This window comes from Ceratotherium simum, chromosome 22 (assembly GCF_057802395.1).
Source record: "Ceratotherium simum simum isolate JZ-2026a chromosome 22, ASM5780239v1, whole genome shotgun sequence".
NCBI lineage: Eukaryota > Metazoa > Chordata > Mammalia > Perissodactyla > Rhinocerotidae > Ceratotherium > Ceratotherium simum.
The window spans coordinates 38,476,418-38,490,782 of record NC_141921.1 but is presented as its reverse complement, the minus strand read 5'-3'; the positions used below and the strand labels follow the sequence as shown (position 1 = coordinate 38,490,782).

At 51.1% G+C, this 14,365-nt stretch overlaps 1 protein-coding gene across 2 annotated transcripts; it reads left to right on the top strand.

Annotated features, from left to right (window-relative positions):
* On the top strand, nt 1–13,815 carry NECAP2 (NECAP endocytosis associated 2). 2 transcript variants are annotated; one of them, XM_004425627.3, is made up of 8 exons: nt 1–152; nt 2,336–2,436; nt 4,957–5,061; nt 5,148–5,229; nt 6,231–6,339; nt 8,796–8,973; nt 11,630–11,714; nt 12,556–13,815. In XM_004425627.3, the coding sequence occupies exons 1-8, from the start codon at nt 61–63 to the stop codon at nt 12,602–12,604; spliced, it is 801 nt and encodes a 266-aa protein (XP_004425684.1). In that variant the 5' UTR covers nt 1–60; the 3' UTR covers nt 12,605–13,815. The 2 variants fall into 2 exon arrangements, with proteins under 2 accessions (XP_004425684.1, XP_087302861.1); XM_087446735.1 differs by lacking the exons at nt 11,630–11,714; nt 12,556–13,815 and adding an exon at nt 11,513–11,623.
* The last annotated feature ends 550 nt before the right edge of the window (nt 13,816–14,365 follow it).

The following is a 14,365-nucleotide window of genomic DNA, read 5'->3' as shown; positions in this document are numbered from 1 at the left end:
GCGGCGCTTCCGGCCCGGGTAGGGAAGGAGCCGGAAGTCCGGCGGGCCCCCGGCGTCGAGATGGACGAGGGCGAGTACGAGTCGGTGCTCTGCGTCAAGCCGGAGGTCCACGTCTACCGCATCCCGCCGCGGGCCACCAACCGTGGCTACAGGTGACCGCCCGCCGCCGGTCCAGGCTGGCCCGACTTGACCCCTTCCCCGCCGCCCGACACGCCCACTGCGGGGGCGAGGGCGGCCCCGGCCAGTTCAGGGGCGAGCGGGGGGGGAGGCTGCGGCGTCTTCAGTTGGAGGCCGGACAGGGAGGGGGACGCAGACTTTCAGCCGTTTGGGTCCGAGGCACGGGGCTCCCGGCGACAGGGAAGGAGGACGTTAAAGCCGGGTCGAGCGCTTGGGGCCCCGGTGGGCTGCCGGGTACCCTAAACGTGGTGGCGAGCGGTGGTGTCACAAGCCTTTTCTTTCCGCGCTGATGGCCTTGAAGGGATCCTTGAAAAGCCTTAAGGGGGAGGGGCCCTATCACTGGCGGAAATCCCGGAGGGCAGGGAGGGGAGCCCAGAACCGGCCAGAAGGACCCGTCCCGGGGCGTTGAAGCTGATGGCCAAGCTGAGGGACGCACCCCTGCCCAGCTCCCTTCGCGCGAACTTCGTCTCTCATCACAGCCTGTGGGGAGGGCGGAATCCAGCCGCATTTCTCTGCTGAAATGTTCACGTGAGACGAAATGTGCTCGTAAATAGAGTATCTGGAATGGAACAGGAAACTGCCCTACGGTGGGGGACGGGGCTCCGAAGGAGACTTCCTTTTCGCTGGACGCATTTTTGTTTTGTCTGCATTTTGTTACTGTGTGTATGTATTACCTCTCAAGAAGACCAAAAATATTAAAAGGGAGAAAGGATACACCTGATTCAGACAGTCTGGCCAGTGGCTATTTCGTGCCACTCGGGTGTGAGGGGGCCTCTTGAATGTGGTATTTGTGCTGGTTATTTGGAAATAGAGGATTGGCCTGCACCTCAAGAATGATGGAGTATCCACATAGCTGGCCTCTTGTTACTTTCCAGTTGTGTTAGCACCTGCTCGTAGCCGATTTTCTAGTGAACAACTATTTTATTGAACAGCTACTACATCCATGACGTAATTGTAAAGTCGTGTGAAAGGAACAACAGTAACAATAACAAAAACATTTATTTTCTCTCATCAAACTGGAGATGGGCCACGAAGCCAGGGGTGGTTGTCTCGCCCCATCCCCTTCAGTAGGATGGGTTTGGTCCCTCTTGGTCCCCCAAAGAGAGGGGTTACCGAGTGTCGGGGCTGGCTGGTTGGCATAGAGGAAACTGCTGGCCCCTGCACTTTAGCCTCACAGCTCTGCTGAGCCTGCGTCTAAGGCTCGTTGCCCCAGTAAGAGGAACTGAGACTGCGTCGGCTGTCTTGTGAGTTGAGTGTCTGCATTTGTGTGGCCTTCAAAGCAACTTGCCTTACAGTGTCTCTGAGTTCTTGAGAGCTGGCATGTGCTTAGGGACTTCCAAGAAAAGCCTCCTGGAAGCACCCAAGATTCCTGCAATTTGGGGGTTTTACTGAGCTGCTGCTTAGAACTAAAATGTGAAGTTACTGCTTTAAAAATGCCAAAAGAGGCCATTGCTATAGGCCCATAGTTTTCTGGGTTCTTTCTGCCTAGGATACCTTTGAGAATGTATTTCTTAAACACCCACTCACTTTCCTCACTGGAACTATTTTTCTCCTTTTTTCTTTCTACTAATGATTGCTCCCCTCTGTCCTTTTCCTCCAAAATGGTCTCAGCGGTCCCAAATGGTCACTCTGACCACTGCAGCCTAGCAGTGTCTTAAACAAACAACAGGCCGCAGTAGCTGCTTCCTCTACAGAAAGAAAACTAGAAGTCCTTCAGAAAAGGTCTCTATAATCTAGAACAGGAGTTGGCAAACTACAACCCACTGTGTTTTTGTATGGCTCACAAGCTAAGAGTGGTTTTCACATTTTGAAATGGTTGGGGAAAATTTAAAAGAAGAATATTTGATAATGTGAAAATTATATGAAATTCAGATTTTAGTGTCCGTGAAGTTTCACTGAAATACAGCCAGGCTTCGTAGAAAACGTTTAGTTGAGATACTTAAAGTAGCAGCTCTCACGTGCTGTCTGTGACGGCGTTCAGTGGCACTTCACTGGCAGAGTGAGTGGTTGTGACAGAGATCTGTGGCCCTTTGCAGAGAAAGTTTGCCAGCCCCTGGTCTAGAGCCAGCAGCCCACATGCCCTGCCCATTGCTGTCGCTGGCACTGGAGTAATGGAGCAGGAGCCTCTGGCGGAGGCTCAATCGTTTTTGTCCCCTAGGGCTGCGGAGTGGCAGCTAGACCAGCCATCATGGAGTGGCCGGCTGCGGATCACTGCAAAAGGGCAGGTGGCCTACATCAAGCTGGAGGACAGGACCTCAGGTAAAGGCATGGGAGGCCTGTGTGGGGCCCACTGTGTGAAGGGAGAGGCAGCCCCGGCCTGGCCAGGCCTCTCGGGGGTCTTGGGAACCTGTCCTGGAAATCAAAGACCTGGGTGTACCTTTCAGCCTCCTCCATTCCTGCCACCTTAGTTGTAGACACCACTGTCCCCCGGTGTAAAGGGGAGTATTTCCTGTCAAGCGTCTGTTCCTTCTGGGAGTCCTTAAGAAAGTACTAATTTTGGAGCCCAAGGAGAGGAGACCTGCAGGTTGGTCCCAAGTAGGAAGCCCCGGAGCTTGCTGGGTGAAGATGCACAGCTGTCTGCTGCGGAGCTCAGTTCATACTCGGGACTTCTGTTTATCAACTAAGTGGTAACTCCCCAGACTGACCACGCCCGTTAACTAAAAGAGCTGGAAACTGTCCTACTCAGCTCTTTCTGTGGTGAGAGGATAAGCCAAGCTGGGCTGTGTTGGGGTCAGCTGGCAGATGTCACCTTTGGGGAAATCTCTCCAGGAGTTGGGCGCCACCAGTGCCTCTGGGTGAGCTGTGGAGGGCAACACGGCCTGGAGTAGCCCCAGCCCCAGCGCAGGGATCAGGCACAGTGCCTGCTCGATCAGGTGCCTCGGCGTTCAGTCATTTATTTTTTCTAACATCTAGAGATTTTCCTTTGTGGGGAAGAACAAAGTGCACAGATTCATAGGCAGAACCAACTGCCTCTTCTCAGAGCTGGGTCTCTTGTGTCTGAGCTGTGGGACCTAGGACGAGCCTCATGACCTCTGGTGCCGTGGCCTCCTTTTTGTTGGAATGGGGATCACATTAGCTCCGACCTCACAAGGTTGTTGGACATATGGAGTGGACACATATTTATCCAATTGCTTTGTGACCTGCAGGGTGACCCAGAGCATTGATTTGTTTTGAGCATGGGGTTTGCAGCGTGAGTATTGACTGGAGAGGCGTTTGAAGAGAGAGCTGCCATGACTAGGCCGGAGAACTTTGGCTCTGAGATTTGCTGAGATGTCCCCAGGTGCTGTCACTTGGGGAATGGCAACACCTGTTCTCTGGGAGCTTGGAGAACATCTGTTCTCTGACCGCCTAGTGTAATATCCACTGCCCAGGGCTGAGCCTCACCTGCAGGACCCACCCCAGGATGCTCCTAGCTTGGGGTCGTGCCCACTGGGTCATGTTTGTCCTTCGCTTTCCAGTCACTCTAGGCCAGGATTTCTCAGCCTTAGCACGAGGGACGTTTGGGGCCAGGTGAATGTTGTAGACTGTCAAGTCAAAGTTAAGCTGTTTAGCAAGATCGCTAGCCCCTACCTACCAGATGCCAGTAGCACCCCCCATGATATGACAACCAAAAATGTCTCCAGATGTTGCCAGATGTCCCTTGGGGGAAGGGGGAGCAAAATCACCCCTGGTTGAGAACCACTGCTCTGGGCTGAAGGCATTCAGGTGAGTCTCAGATCCCCAGCTACCAAGCTAGGGGGCAGAGAAATTGACAAGAAGCTACAGACTCTAGGGCCACTGATTTTGATTCAGTTCAGCCTTTTTTTTTTAAAGATTTTATTTATTCAGTTTTTTCCCCCCAAAGCCCCAGTAGATAGTTGTATGTCATAGGTTCACATCCTTCTAGTTGCTGTACGTGGGACTCGGCCTCACGTTGGACGGAGAAGTGGTGCCTCGGGGCGCTCCCGGGATCCGAACCCGGGCCGCCAGCATCAGAGCGCGTGCACTTAACCGCTAAGCCACGGAGCCGGCCCTCAGTTCAGCCTTGATTGCACAGTCACCTCTGAACCACAGGATCCGGTAGAAAATATTTGGTTAAATACTTAAAGCACCAGCAGAAGTCAGCACATGTGGAAATGATACCAGGCATAAATGCTCACGATACGTGTGTGTTGCACTGTGCCATGGGGAGCTGTGGTTGACGATGGGATGCATTTCACAAGGGTTCCTTTTAAAACCAATCACTTTTGTCCTGTCTTTGAAGTTAAATTAAATCAACCTGCTTCAGATTTTTCTATGGGTAGAAAAACTTCGTCCTTTCCACTGGGTTCACCAGCTCCTCTACAGTCCTGCCTCAGGTACCAGGCCTTTTCAGAGGGTGTAATATACCTGGACCAGGACTCACCTGCTCCGGGACCCTCAGGGTGCAGGCAGGTGATGAAAGTGGGTGAGGCAGATGGAGTGAGTGTCTGGCCCATCATTCTCATGTGGGAATGGAGGCCCCACATTGCTAGAGCTTTTGATTTTAAGAGAAGCCAGAAATCTGGATTATTTTACATGTAATTTGATTGTGAAATGTTTGGCACTTAAATTGTTACAACTGTGAGCTAGATCTGACCTGTAAGCCACCTCTGACTTTCCTTCGTTATGTTCCTGTGTCTTCCCTTCAGCCAGAACGGATTTGTTTTGAATCCCAGAGTAAGGTTTGCCCATCTGCCTTGCAGGAAAAAGGCCCCAGTAGTATGATAGAAACATCAGCCTGGGAGGGAGCTCAAGGTTCACTCTAACTTTTGCTTTCAGGGGAGCTCTTTGCTCAGGCCCCCGTGGATCAGTTTCCTGGCACAGCCGTGGAGAGCGTGACGGATTCCAGCAGGTACTTCGTTATCCGCATTGAAGATGGAACGGGTAGGTGCAGGTCTTGGTGCTTCCACCTCTTGAGAAAGGTTTCCCTTGCCTCGGGAAAGTGGGACTGATCATGTCTTGTTCCCCAGGGCGACGGGCGTTTATTGGAATTGGCTTCGGGGACCGAGGTGATGCCTTTGACTTCAACGTTGCATTGCAGGACCATTTCAAGTGAGTGGTTCCAGGAGACACGTGCTCATGCCTCCTCCCTTCTCTCCCTGGACAGAATGATTTCCCAGGTTAGGATACCCAGCTGGGTGTGTGTGGTTTGTCTGCCAGCAGAGCCTCAGGAAAACTCACTTTTCCTTTCGGGCAGGCTGCTTTCTGTGTGCTCTGCTGGTCCATGTCTTTGCTTTGAAGTCAGCTCCTTTTCCCAAGGCCCATCTCTGTCACCCCAGTAAGCTGGCCCAGCCTTTGAGGTGTCACATCTCTTCCCTCACCAGGCCCCTGAGCAGCCGGAGTCCTCATCAGGCTCCTGTGGCCTTTCTGGGCCTGTTCCTCCGTGATGTAATAAGTGGTGCTTGGACTCCCAGGCCACCCAACAGGTGCCCTGGTGGTCCTTCCTGAAGCTAAAAGACGGAGCAGGAAAGACTGCTCTCCTGCCATCCATAGGCCTCCACCTCTGGCTGCCAGCAAGTGGGGAATGTACAGCTGCTCACGTGGGTTTCTCTGGCTCTTCCCTGACGTGGTGCCCCTGCCCCGGGTCGCTACTGGATGGGTGTTGTATGGAGGGTGGGGGGTCTTTGTGCTGCTCTCTACTTCCTGGACATCTGCCTTGTCTCACCGTTTACCTTATGAGCCCTTAGGAGATGTGTGGAGACCTTGCCTTAGTTCTCATGCCGCGTGCTGGGGAGGAAAGGGCTAGATTCCCAGGTTTTCTGAAGACCAGTGTTAGGACCCTCTGCATCAGTGATCTCATTGGTCACTGATAACAGGCTTTAAGACATAGAGAATTGTCATCTTATTTTGCTGATGAGGAAACTGATATGCATGCAACTGCTTATGTGTCAGAGCGAGGATTTGAATTTGGGCCTAACTCCCAAGCCTGCGCTCTTTCTACATGGCTGCAGTGAAAGCCTCCTGTCAGAGTGAAGGCAGATGGGACTGAGTGAGGGAGTGGGTGGCAGGCAGCTGGTCTCTTCCTCACCTTTTTCTTCCTGTTCTCTCCCCAGGTGGGTGAAACAGCAGTGTGAATTTGCAAAACAAGCCCAGAACCCAGACCAAGGTCCCAAATTGGACCTAGGCTTCAAGGAGGGCCAGACCATCAAGCTCAACATTGCGGTGAGTCCCCCCCTCGCTTGGCTGTGTTGCCACGGTCAGGTGATCCTTGTGGCCACCACACCAAGTCCAGCCCGGTGCCCAGCACTCTCTTCTCGCAGTTCAGTTCCATCAGTTCAGCAGATGTTTATGGGGCAGTTGCCCTGTGCCAGGTGCTGTGCTGGGGCCGAATGAGAGGGCTCTGCTCTCAGAGAGCTCAGAGTTGAGCTGAGATGGGCAAGATGTGATGACAGCATGGCAGGAGAGGGTCTACGACCTAGGAGTGTCCTCAGTGCCATGAGCTCCTAGAGGAAGGGCATGCAGCCCAGAGTTAGGGAACCAAAGAAGGCTCCCTGGAAGAAGTGACCTGGAAGCAAGGGAAGAGGGGTCAAAGGGTGGTTCAAGCACGGGGAACATCAGTCACTTGCTGCCAGAGCTAGCGTTCTGTCCTGGCTCTTAGAGCAGGGTCATTGTGCTCATCCCAAGTTGCATCTTGGCCTGGCGCCTCGAGTAAGGAAGACTTGGGAGAGCTCTGGGCAGGAAGGCATCGAGGTGGGTGCCAGGGGTCATGGGCAGCTTCTGCTGGAGGTGGTGTCCTGACTCCACGTGTCTTCGTCCTGAACTGCCCTGCGCCTGGGTTTCCCCCTCTTAGCTCCTGTTGAGAATAGGAAAGGGCTGGGCTGAGCTCGGTTGCCAAGACTTGGCCTTTACCTGGCTACAGGGGTGGACTTGGAGTGATTTGGGGGAACCAAGGACCAAATGAATTGTTTTTGAAGAAACTTTGTAACCCTGAAATAATGCTCTTCCTCTTCACTTACTCTCTCTTTCTCCTCTTTTCTGCTTCGTGCTGGTGATGATTTGGGACCCTTGAAGTTGGCCAACTGGCCTGTAAGAGAAAACACAGGTCATATCCAGTGGACTGGTGGGGATGTGATTCTTTCCTTTACTTGGTGGAAACTAACATTTAATGAGCATCAGCTGTGTGCCAGGTAGTGTTTTTTTTTTTTTTTTTAGGCACTTTCTCGTATGAATTAAACATCCTCCCCCTTTTATAGACGAGGAAATCGAGGCTTAGAGAGGTTAAAGGACTTGCCCAGGGTCGTAGAGCTGGGAATCACCAGCACAGCTGGACTCACACTGAGGGCTTCGAGGGCTTTTGACTTCAGGGCTGCGGTCTTCTCGTTTGATTAAGCCGCTGCTCTCCTACAAGTAGGGAACCGTATCCTGTTCCTTTTTGTAGCTCACACGGGTTTCTGGCTTGCGCTTGGTGCTCAGGTTTTTGTTTTTTTAATGTTTTATTGAAGTATGGTATGCATATAGAAACATGCACAGACTATAAATGCAGAACTCATGAATTTTAAAAACCAAACTTACCCACACAGACTAGCCCCCAGAAGCAGAACATTATCAGCACTCTGGAAGCCCCTCTCTTGCTCCTTTCTAGTAACCGCCTGCCTTGAGTGACCACTATCCTGACTTTGAATACCCTGGGTTTTGTTCTTAACTTATTAGTTGAATCATAAACTTCATACCCTTTCGTGTATGGCGACTTTCTCTTACTGATGTAATTGTGAGAGCACCTGTGTTGTTGCATGTAGTTTGTCCCTTCTCATTGTGGTGGCATATTCCATCATGAGGATGTGTCCCATTATTCACCCATTTAACTGATGGACACAGTTCCCAGTTTGGGGCTCTTGCAGATAGTGCTGCTGTGAATGTTCCAGTGCATGTCTTTGGTGCACATAGGTCTGTATTTCTGTTGGGTCTATGGGAGTGCAATTGCAAGGTCATCAGTTCATATGTTCAGCTTTATAGATTGTTTTTTTTTCTTTTTGGTGAGGAAGATTGACCCTGAGTTAACATCTGTTGTGAATCTTCCTCTTTTTGCTTGAGGAAGATTGTCCCTGAGCTAAAATCTGTGCAGATCTTCCTCTATTTTGTTGTATGAGGCTCGCCACCGCAGCATGGCTTGACGAGTGGTGTGTAGGTCCGCGCCGGGGATCCAAACCTGCGAGCCCTGGGCCACCGAAGCAGAGTGCGTGAACTTAACTACTACACCACCTGGCCAGCCCCGTAGATTCTTTCAAACAGTTTTTCAAAGTAGTTTTCCCAGTTTACACTCCGCTAGCAGTGTATGACTATTCTGGTTGCTCTACACCCTTATCAATACTTGATATTCTCCGTTTTAGCCATTCTGGTGGGTGTGTAATGGTATAGCGTTGTAGTTTTGATTTGTGTTTCCCTGACGATTAATGAAGTCAGCTGCTGAGCTTTAAAATTAAAAGTCTTTGTGGCAGCTTTAGAATTGTGGTGCATTGAATACAGCTCATAACAGCGAACGTGCCGGATGCCTCTTGACCGTCTGCTGGTTACACAGACGTGTGGGGCCTGAGGGTCACCTTGGCCCTCCTCCTGGGGCTTTCTGATGGCAGTGGGACTCCAGCAGAACTGACTGGTTCCCATTCCTCTCCTCTCTTTAGAACATGAAGAAGAAGGAGGGAGCAGCCGGGACTCCCCGCGCCCGGCCCGCCAGCACAGGAGGACTGAGCCTGCTTCCCCCTCCCCCGGGGGGGAAAACTTCCACCCTGATCCCTCCCCCTGGGGAGCAGTTCTCTGTTGGGGGGTCTCTCGTCCAGCCAGCAGTTGCTTCCAGTTCAGGTCAGTGCTTGGGGGTGACTACTTACTGCTAAACCTGCACCTGTGGGTTCCTCTGCCCCCTGGCAGCTGGGGCCCTGTGGCTTTCCCTCCTTCGCTCACCCTGATCCGTCATTTAGTACCTGTGTGTGACACATTGGAAGGTGGCCTCCACAAAACTGATCCTGCCACGCTGGGTAAGGGGTTCCTCTGTTCTCCTGATACCCACCACTTACCCCGTCAGGGCATCTGTCCTCCCATGATGGGCAGGGACTGCAACTCGTTTGTTGCTGTGAAATCATCAGCACGTGGGTTCCTGGCTGTCAGAGGCTGCTCAGGGGATATTGAGTGAGTGGGTGATGGAGACACGGTCTCTGCTCACAGGGAGCTCATATCTAGTAGGAGAGAGGGGAGTTGTGGCCACAAAGACTAAATGTATGGGGACCAAACTGATTGCCAGCCAGCATGATCTGGGGAGGCTTCATGGAAGAGGTGGCATTGAGCTGGGCCTTGAAGGAAGGAGATGGCAGGGGACACTTGACATTCCAGACAGAGAAAAGAGCGTGAATAAGGCTCAACACCTGGTGTATTTAGGGAGCTGGCTGCAGCATGAGTCTGCCAAGGTGAGTGGTGGGAAATAAAATTGGAGATTTAGTTTGGAGCATGCTCCTCAGTGAGGCCGTTGGGGTGCTGGGAAGCTAAGAGGCAACTTCCCCAGCACAGCTTGCCTTTTGGAGACTAAGGAATGCCTTTTGGAGACTCCTGCATTCCAGAAGTTAGTGCCTAGAGCCAGCCTCTGACGATGCTGGGATGCCAGCCCATTCCCTCGACCTCCCCATCCTGTCCGCTGGGTCCAGCTTGATGCTCCTGGCCTTCCCCAGGCTGGGTGGCTGTCACCAGCACACTTTCTCCACACAGCTCTCACCAGGTTCTTGGGGGCAGGATCCTGCCTTCTAAGGGCCCTGGATGTTGGCTTCCCCATTTGGAGGTCAGGCTTCAAAGCCCAGCCCTGTGGGGAATACCCCAACCTAGGAGAGTGGCAGCAGTTGCAGTCACCGAGCCCCTGCCCTGGCACCAGGAGTTACTCTTTCCCTGGCACCGGAATTGTTCTTTGAGCATTGTGTCCCAGAGTGGGTTCGTAGGACCACCTTCCTAGGTGTCGCTTTTGGGTGGGGGCAGGAATCTGTGTTCTTAATGTTATTTGCGTGCTCACTAAGGCCCGAGAGCCCCTGTGTTAGGCCTTCCCTCGGTTGCTGGTGCATTTTTAACGACTGATAGGAAGTACGTGCTGTGTCCAGGTAGCATTTTAGGCCCTGGGGACACTGCAGGTACAGCACCAAGTCCCTGCTGTCAGGGCTTCAGTTCTAATAGGCGAGATAGGCAGTTAGCATGTCTGCAAACAAGATGGTGTCAGATGATGAGAGACGTGAATTGCTAAGATTCATTGAGCACTTACTATATGCTCCAAAACCAGACTGGCTGAGTTCACATTCTAGCTCTCCAGTTGTGTAGTATTCAGATAATTGCCTACTTCTCTGTGCCTCGGTTTTCTCATCTATAGGATGTGAGTGGTAATGATACCTACATACAGGTTTCTTGTGAGGATCAAATGAGCTAATCCACTCATAGCACTTACAAACAGTACCTGGAACACTGTAAGGGCTCACTGAATGTTAGCTCTTATTTTATTAATATTGTCATCAATATTGTCACTATGTGCTGGGCCTGTTCTAAGCATTCTGCATATGTTAACTCTTTAATCCTCAGACCAGTCCTATGAAGTAGTCACTGTTACTGTCCCCATTTTAGAAATAAGGAAACTGAGACTTAAGTGACCTGCATAACATCATACAGCTGGTCCCAGCCCATCTTCCCCCAGGGACTCTGGTGAGGTTAAAATGAGATAATGTACGTTAAGCACACTGTGAACTGTGAAACTAAACTGTTGAAGGCCCTAGTTTATCTGGTCTCCCAGCCCGGAGCAGATTAGAAGTAGCAAGTTGGTGGGAAAGTGGAGGGTGGCAGGCACAGGGCCTTCAGAAGGAAGGGACAGTTGGCAGCACTGGGGGAGGTGCCCGGTAAGCACAAGCAAGCTCTGCAGCCCCATCGTGCCACCCACCGTGGTGAAGAGATACGCACAGATAGTAACTTCTGTAGTACCTCTTCTGGAAGGTTCTCCCGGACCCCTAACCACTTTGGCTCCCAGGACTTGGTGCATGTCTGGCACATAATTTTCTCATTTGATTGATCCAGACACTGGACTGAAGGCTTTATATGAAGTGACCTTGCATTTTTGGTGAGCATTCTCCATTCAAGAAGCCAGGGCAGGAGAGAGTAATGTTTAAACAGATTTCTAGCATAAGCAGTTGAAAACAAGGTCAGCTTTAGGTATGAGTGATAGATGATGTGTGACTCGCCCTCACTGGCACCCCCTCCCCTGCCCTGTATGTGGCTTTCCGCTTTTTCTCCAGGAGCCTTCAAGGGCTCGTGAGAAAATGGTGGAAATGTGGCAGTGCCTTGGTGTTTTGTTGCCCAAAAGCACGTGTGTGTGTGTCTTTCTCAGCCACCTGGAATCATGAGACTTATTTCAGGGTCCCTGAGACAGCCAACAAGAGAGGTCTCTGACTTCTCCGTCTCCTCCTCTTCTCTCCCTGCCCGTCGGACTTGGGGACATCAATAGGAGGTGCCACTGTGTCCTGGCCGCAGCCTAAGCCTGCCACTACTGCCACCACCGACATCTGGGGAGACTTTACCAAATCCACAGGGTGAGGAGGGTCACGTTCTTTGTGGTGGGACTGGGGCCAGGGCTGTTTCTCTAAAAACCTGGGATTGCTCCAGATGCCTGCCTTCTGACGTTTGGAGCAATAGCTCTGATTAGGACGTTTTCACGCCAGCCAGCGGACAGAGCCCCAGAGTGCCTGCTTTGGGTGGCACATCTCTCTCCGTGAAGGCTTTTTGTTGCTCGCCACTGCTAGATGGCCTGTGGCCACCTTGTGAAAATTTTTCTAGTCTTTAAACCACCTCACCAAGTGCTTTGGCTTGTCCCCAGTACCTCCCTCTTCCCCCGCCTCCCCCCAGCTACCCCAAACCCTGGGCTGAGGGTTAACATGGCTTCTAGTCTTGTCCCATCCTCAGGGGACCTCTGAGGCAAGGTCTCTTGCCTTTTCTGCCTCTATAAAATTTCAAGCCTTTAGTTGAGGTCAGGGTGCAAAGATGCTAAATACCTATTGCACCGTTGTTTATATGGATAGGCTGTAGGACAGGAGTCAGCACACATTTTCTATGAAAGACCGAATAGCAAATGGTTTAGACTTTGCAGGCCATATGGTCTCTGTTCCACCTACTCAGTTCTACTCTTGTAGCTCAAAAGCAGCCACAGACAGTATATAAATGAATGAGCATGGCTGTGTACCAATAAAACTTTATTTATAAAAACAGGCAGAGGGCTAGATTTGGTCCCTGGGCAGTAGTTTGCTGACCCCTGCTCTAGAACATTCAAGGAATGACTTCTTGGAGCTGTTTCTGCCTAGAGAGAAGCCACATTTTATCTGCTTTGTGTTTTCAAACATCTGAACTCTCCCACCCCTCCCTCTCTTCCTTTTATAGGTCCACTTCCAGCCAAACTCAGCCAGGCACAGGCTGGGTGCAGTTCTAACGTGAATGCAACTCTTTCCTCATACAACTTCTGGAAAGGAGCCGCCTCATCTGGGCCAAAGAAAGGAGGATGAAGCACTCCCTGGCCAGCCTCTGTTTGGAGCGTGACTCTATCCTCTCCTCCTTGCCCTGCTCTCTCGACACACTGGGCATGTTAGGCAGTAAATTGGCACCATGTCACACGGTGTCCTGGGATTCACGCATGCAACCAGAACACAGGAGAGGAAAAGCTCCAGGATCCCTATCCCTGTCTGTCCTCTTGACATGAGAGAGACTGAGACTGCTTCTTCCATCACAGTGACCCATATTAAACACAAGCCCCCAAAGAAAAGAAGGGGTTGAGTTTGCTGCCTGGAGTCGGATCAGCCCTTCTCAGGGGTTACAGGTGTCACGTGATCACTGTCCAGAGGGGGGACTTTGTGCCCTCCCATTGGCTGTAGTTACTTCAGTCAGGGTGCCTTCAGAGGAGGGATTCCTTCCTGATTTCAAGCAGGTTTATAGGCTGCAGCTTGAACAGACAATCAGGAGGGAAATTGGGAGTATTAACCAGCTTTTAAAAAATTTGTAATACTTGCTTTGCTAATGTACTGATCTGCACTAACTTGTCTTTGCAAAAGTGACTGCCCCAGCGATATCCCCAGCAGGGACCTCCGAGAGCATTCCTCACTGTTGGCGCAGGAGCTGCCCTGAGCTGCAGGAGGCAGTGTTCCTCTCGGCCAAGGGGCCTGGTTTCCATGTCTTCCAGGCCAGGTAGGCAGTGCAGGGCCAAGGCAGGCACTGGAAGCCAGTGTTTGGGCGGGAAAGTGGAAGCTGTTCTCATGGAGGTGAGTGGTCTGGCCTTCCTGTCCACTGGCAGCTCTCCAGGTTCACAGGCTCACAGTGCAGTTCCTGGTGGACTTGGGTTCCCTCCTTGGTGGTTTCTGAAGTGCCTTGTCTGCAGACAACCTCTTACTTTCTTTTCTCCTTCAGGGACTGTACATGACAGACAGAAGGAGCTCTGAGTGAACTGGAAGTCTGGGGTTGCCTGTATTACTGGTTTATGAGAAATAATTGTATCTGAGCACACCTCTAAAATTGCTTTTATTGACATACTTTACCTCTTAATTGAAAGATTTTTTTTTTGAAGGGTCAAGACAATGAACTGAAAAAAGTGTTGGCCTTTTTGTGGGACCATATTTCTAAGATAAAAAATAAATATTTTTACTTCTGTCATTTTACGTCAAAGATGAACATGTTTTTGGTGGCATGGCTGCTAAACCCTCCAAGATGTCACAACTAGACTCACAGCCACCTCTCACCACTGATCATGTGTCCAGATTTACAGTCTGGGGTAAGGATGTCAGATTGGCCAAAATAAGAGAATTTGGCCCTGTTGCCCTAAAACAACCAGTAACTTCTCTCCTGTGCATCTAGAAGAATAGTCTTTTTGCCATTCTGGGACATTCTGGGCTCCTTGCCTTCTAATGTGGGACAGGCCTCTGCCTCCCACCAAGACCTCCCCAAGAAAGCATCTCCCTAAGTAGTACGGTTGTACAGGAACACAGAGGCCAAAACATAAAATAAAAAAGGCTACGGCACTTCTCGTGCCTGAAGGTTCTGTAAGAAAGATGCAGTTTTTATTGTTGGTTGTGGAAATAGCCACTCTGGCTGATAACGTGAGAGAGGAGAAAGAACACTAAAATAGAAGATTGTCGTGCCCTTTGAATAAGGATAAGAAAATTGTGTCAAAAGAGCCTCAGGAGTAGTCAGCTTGTTTGTGTCT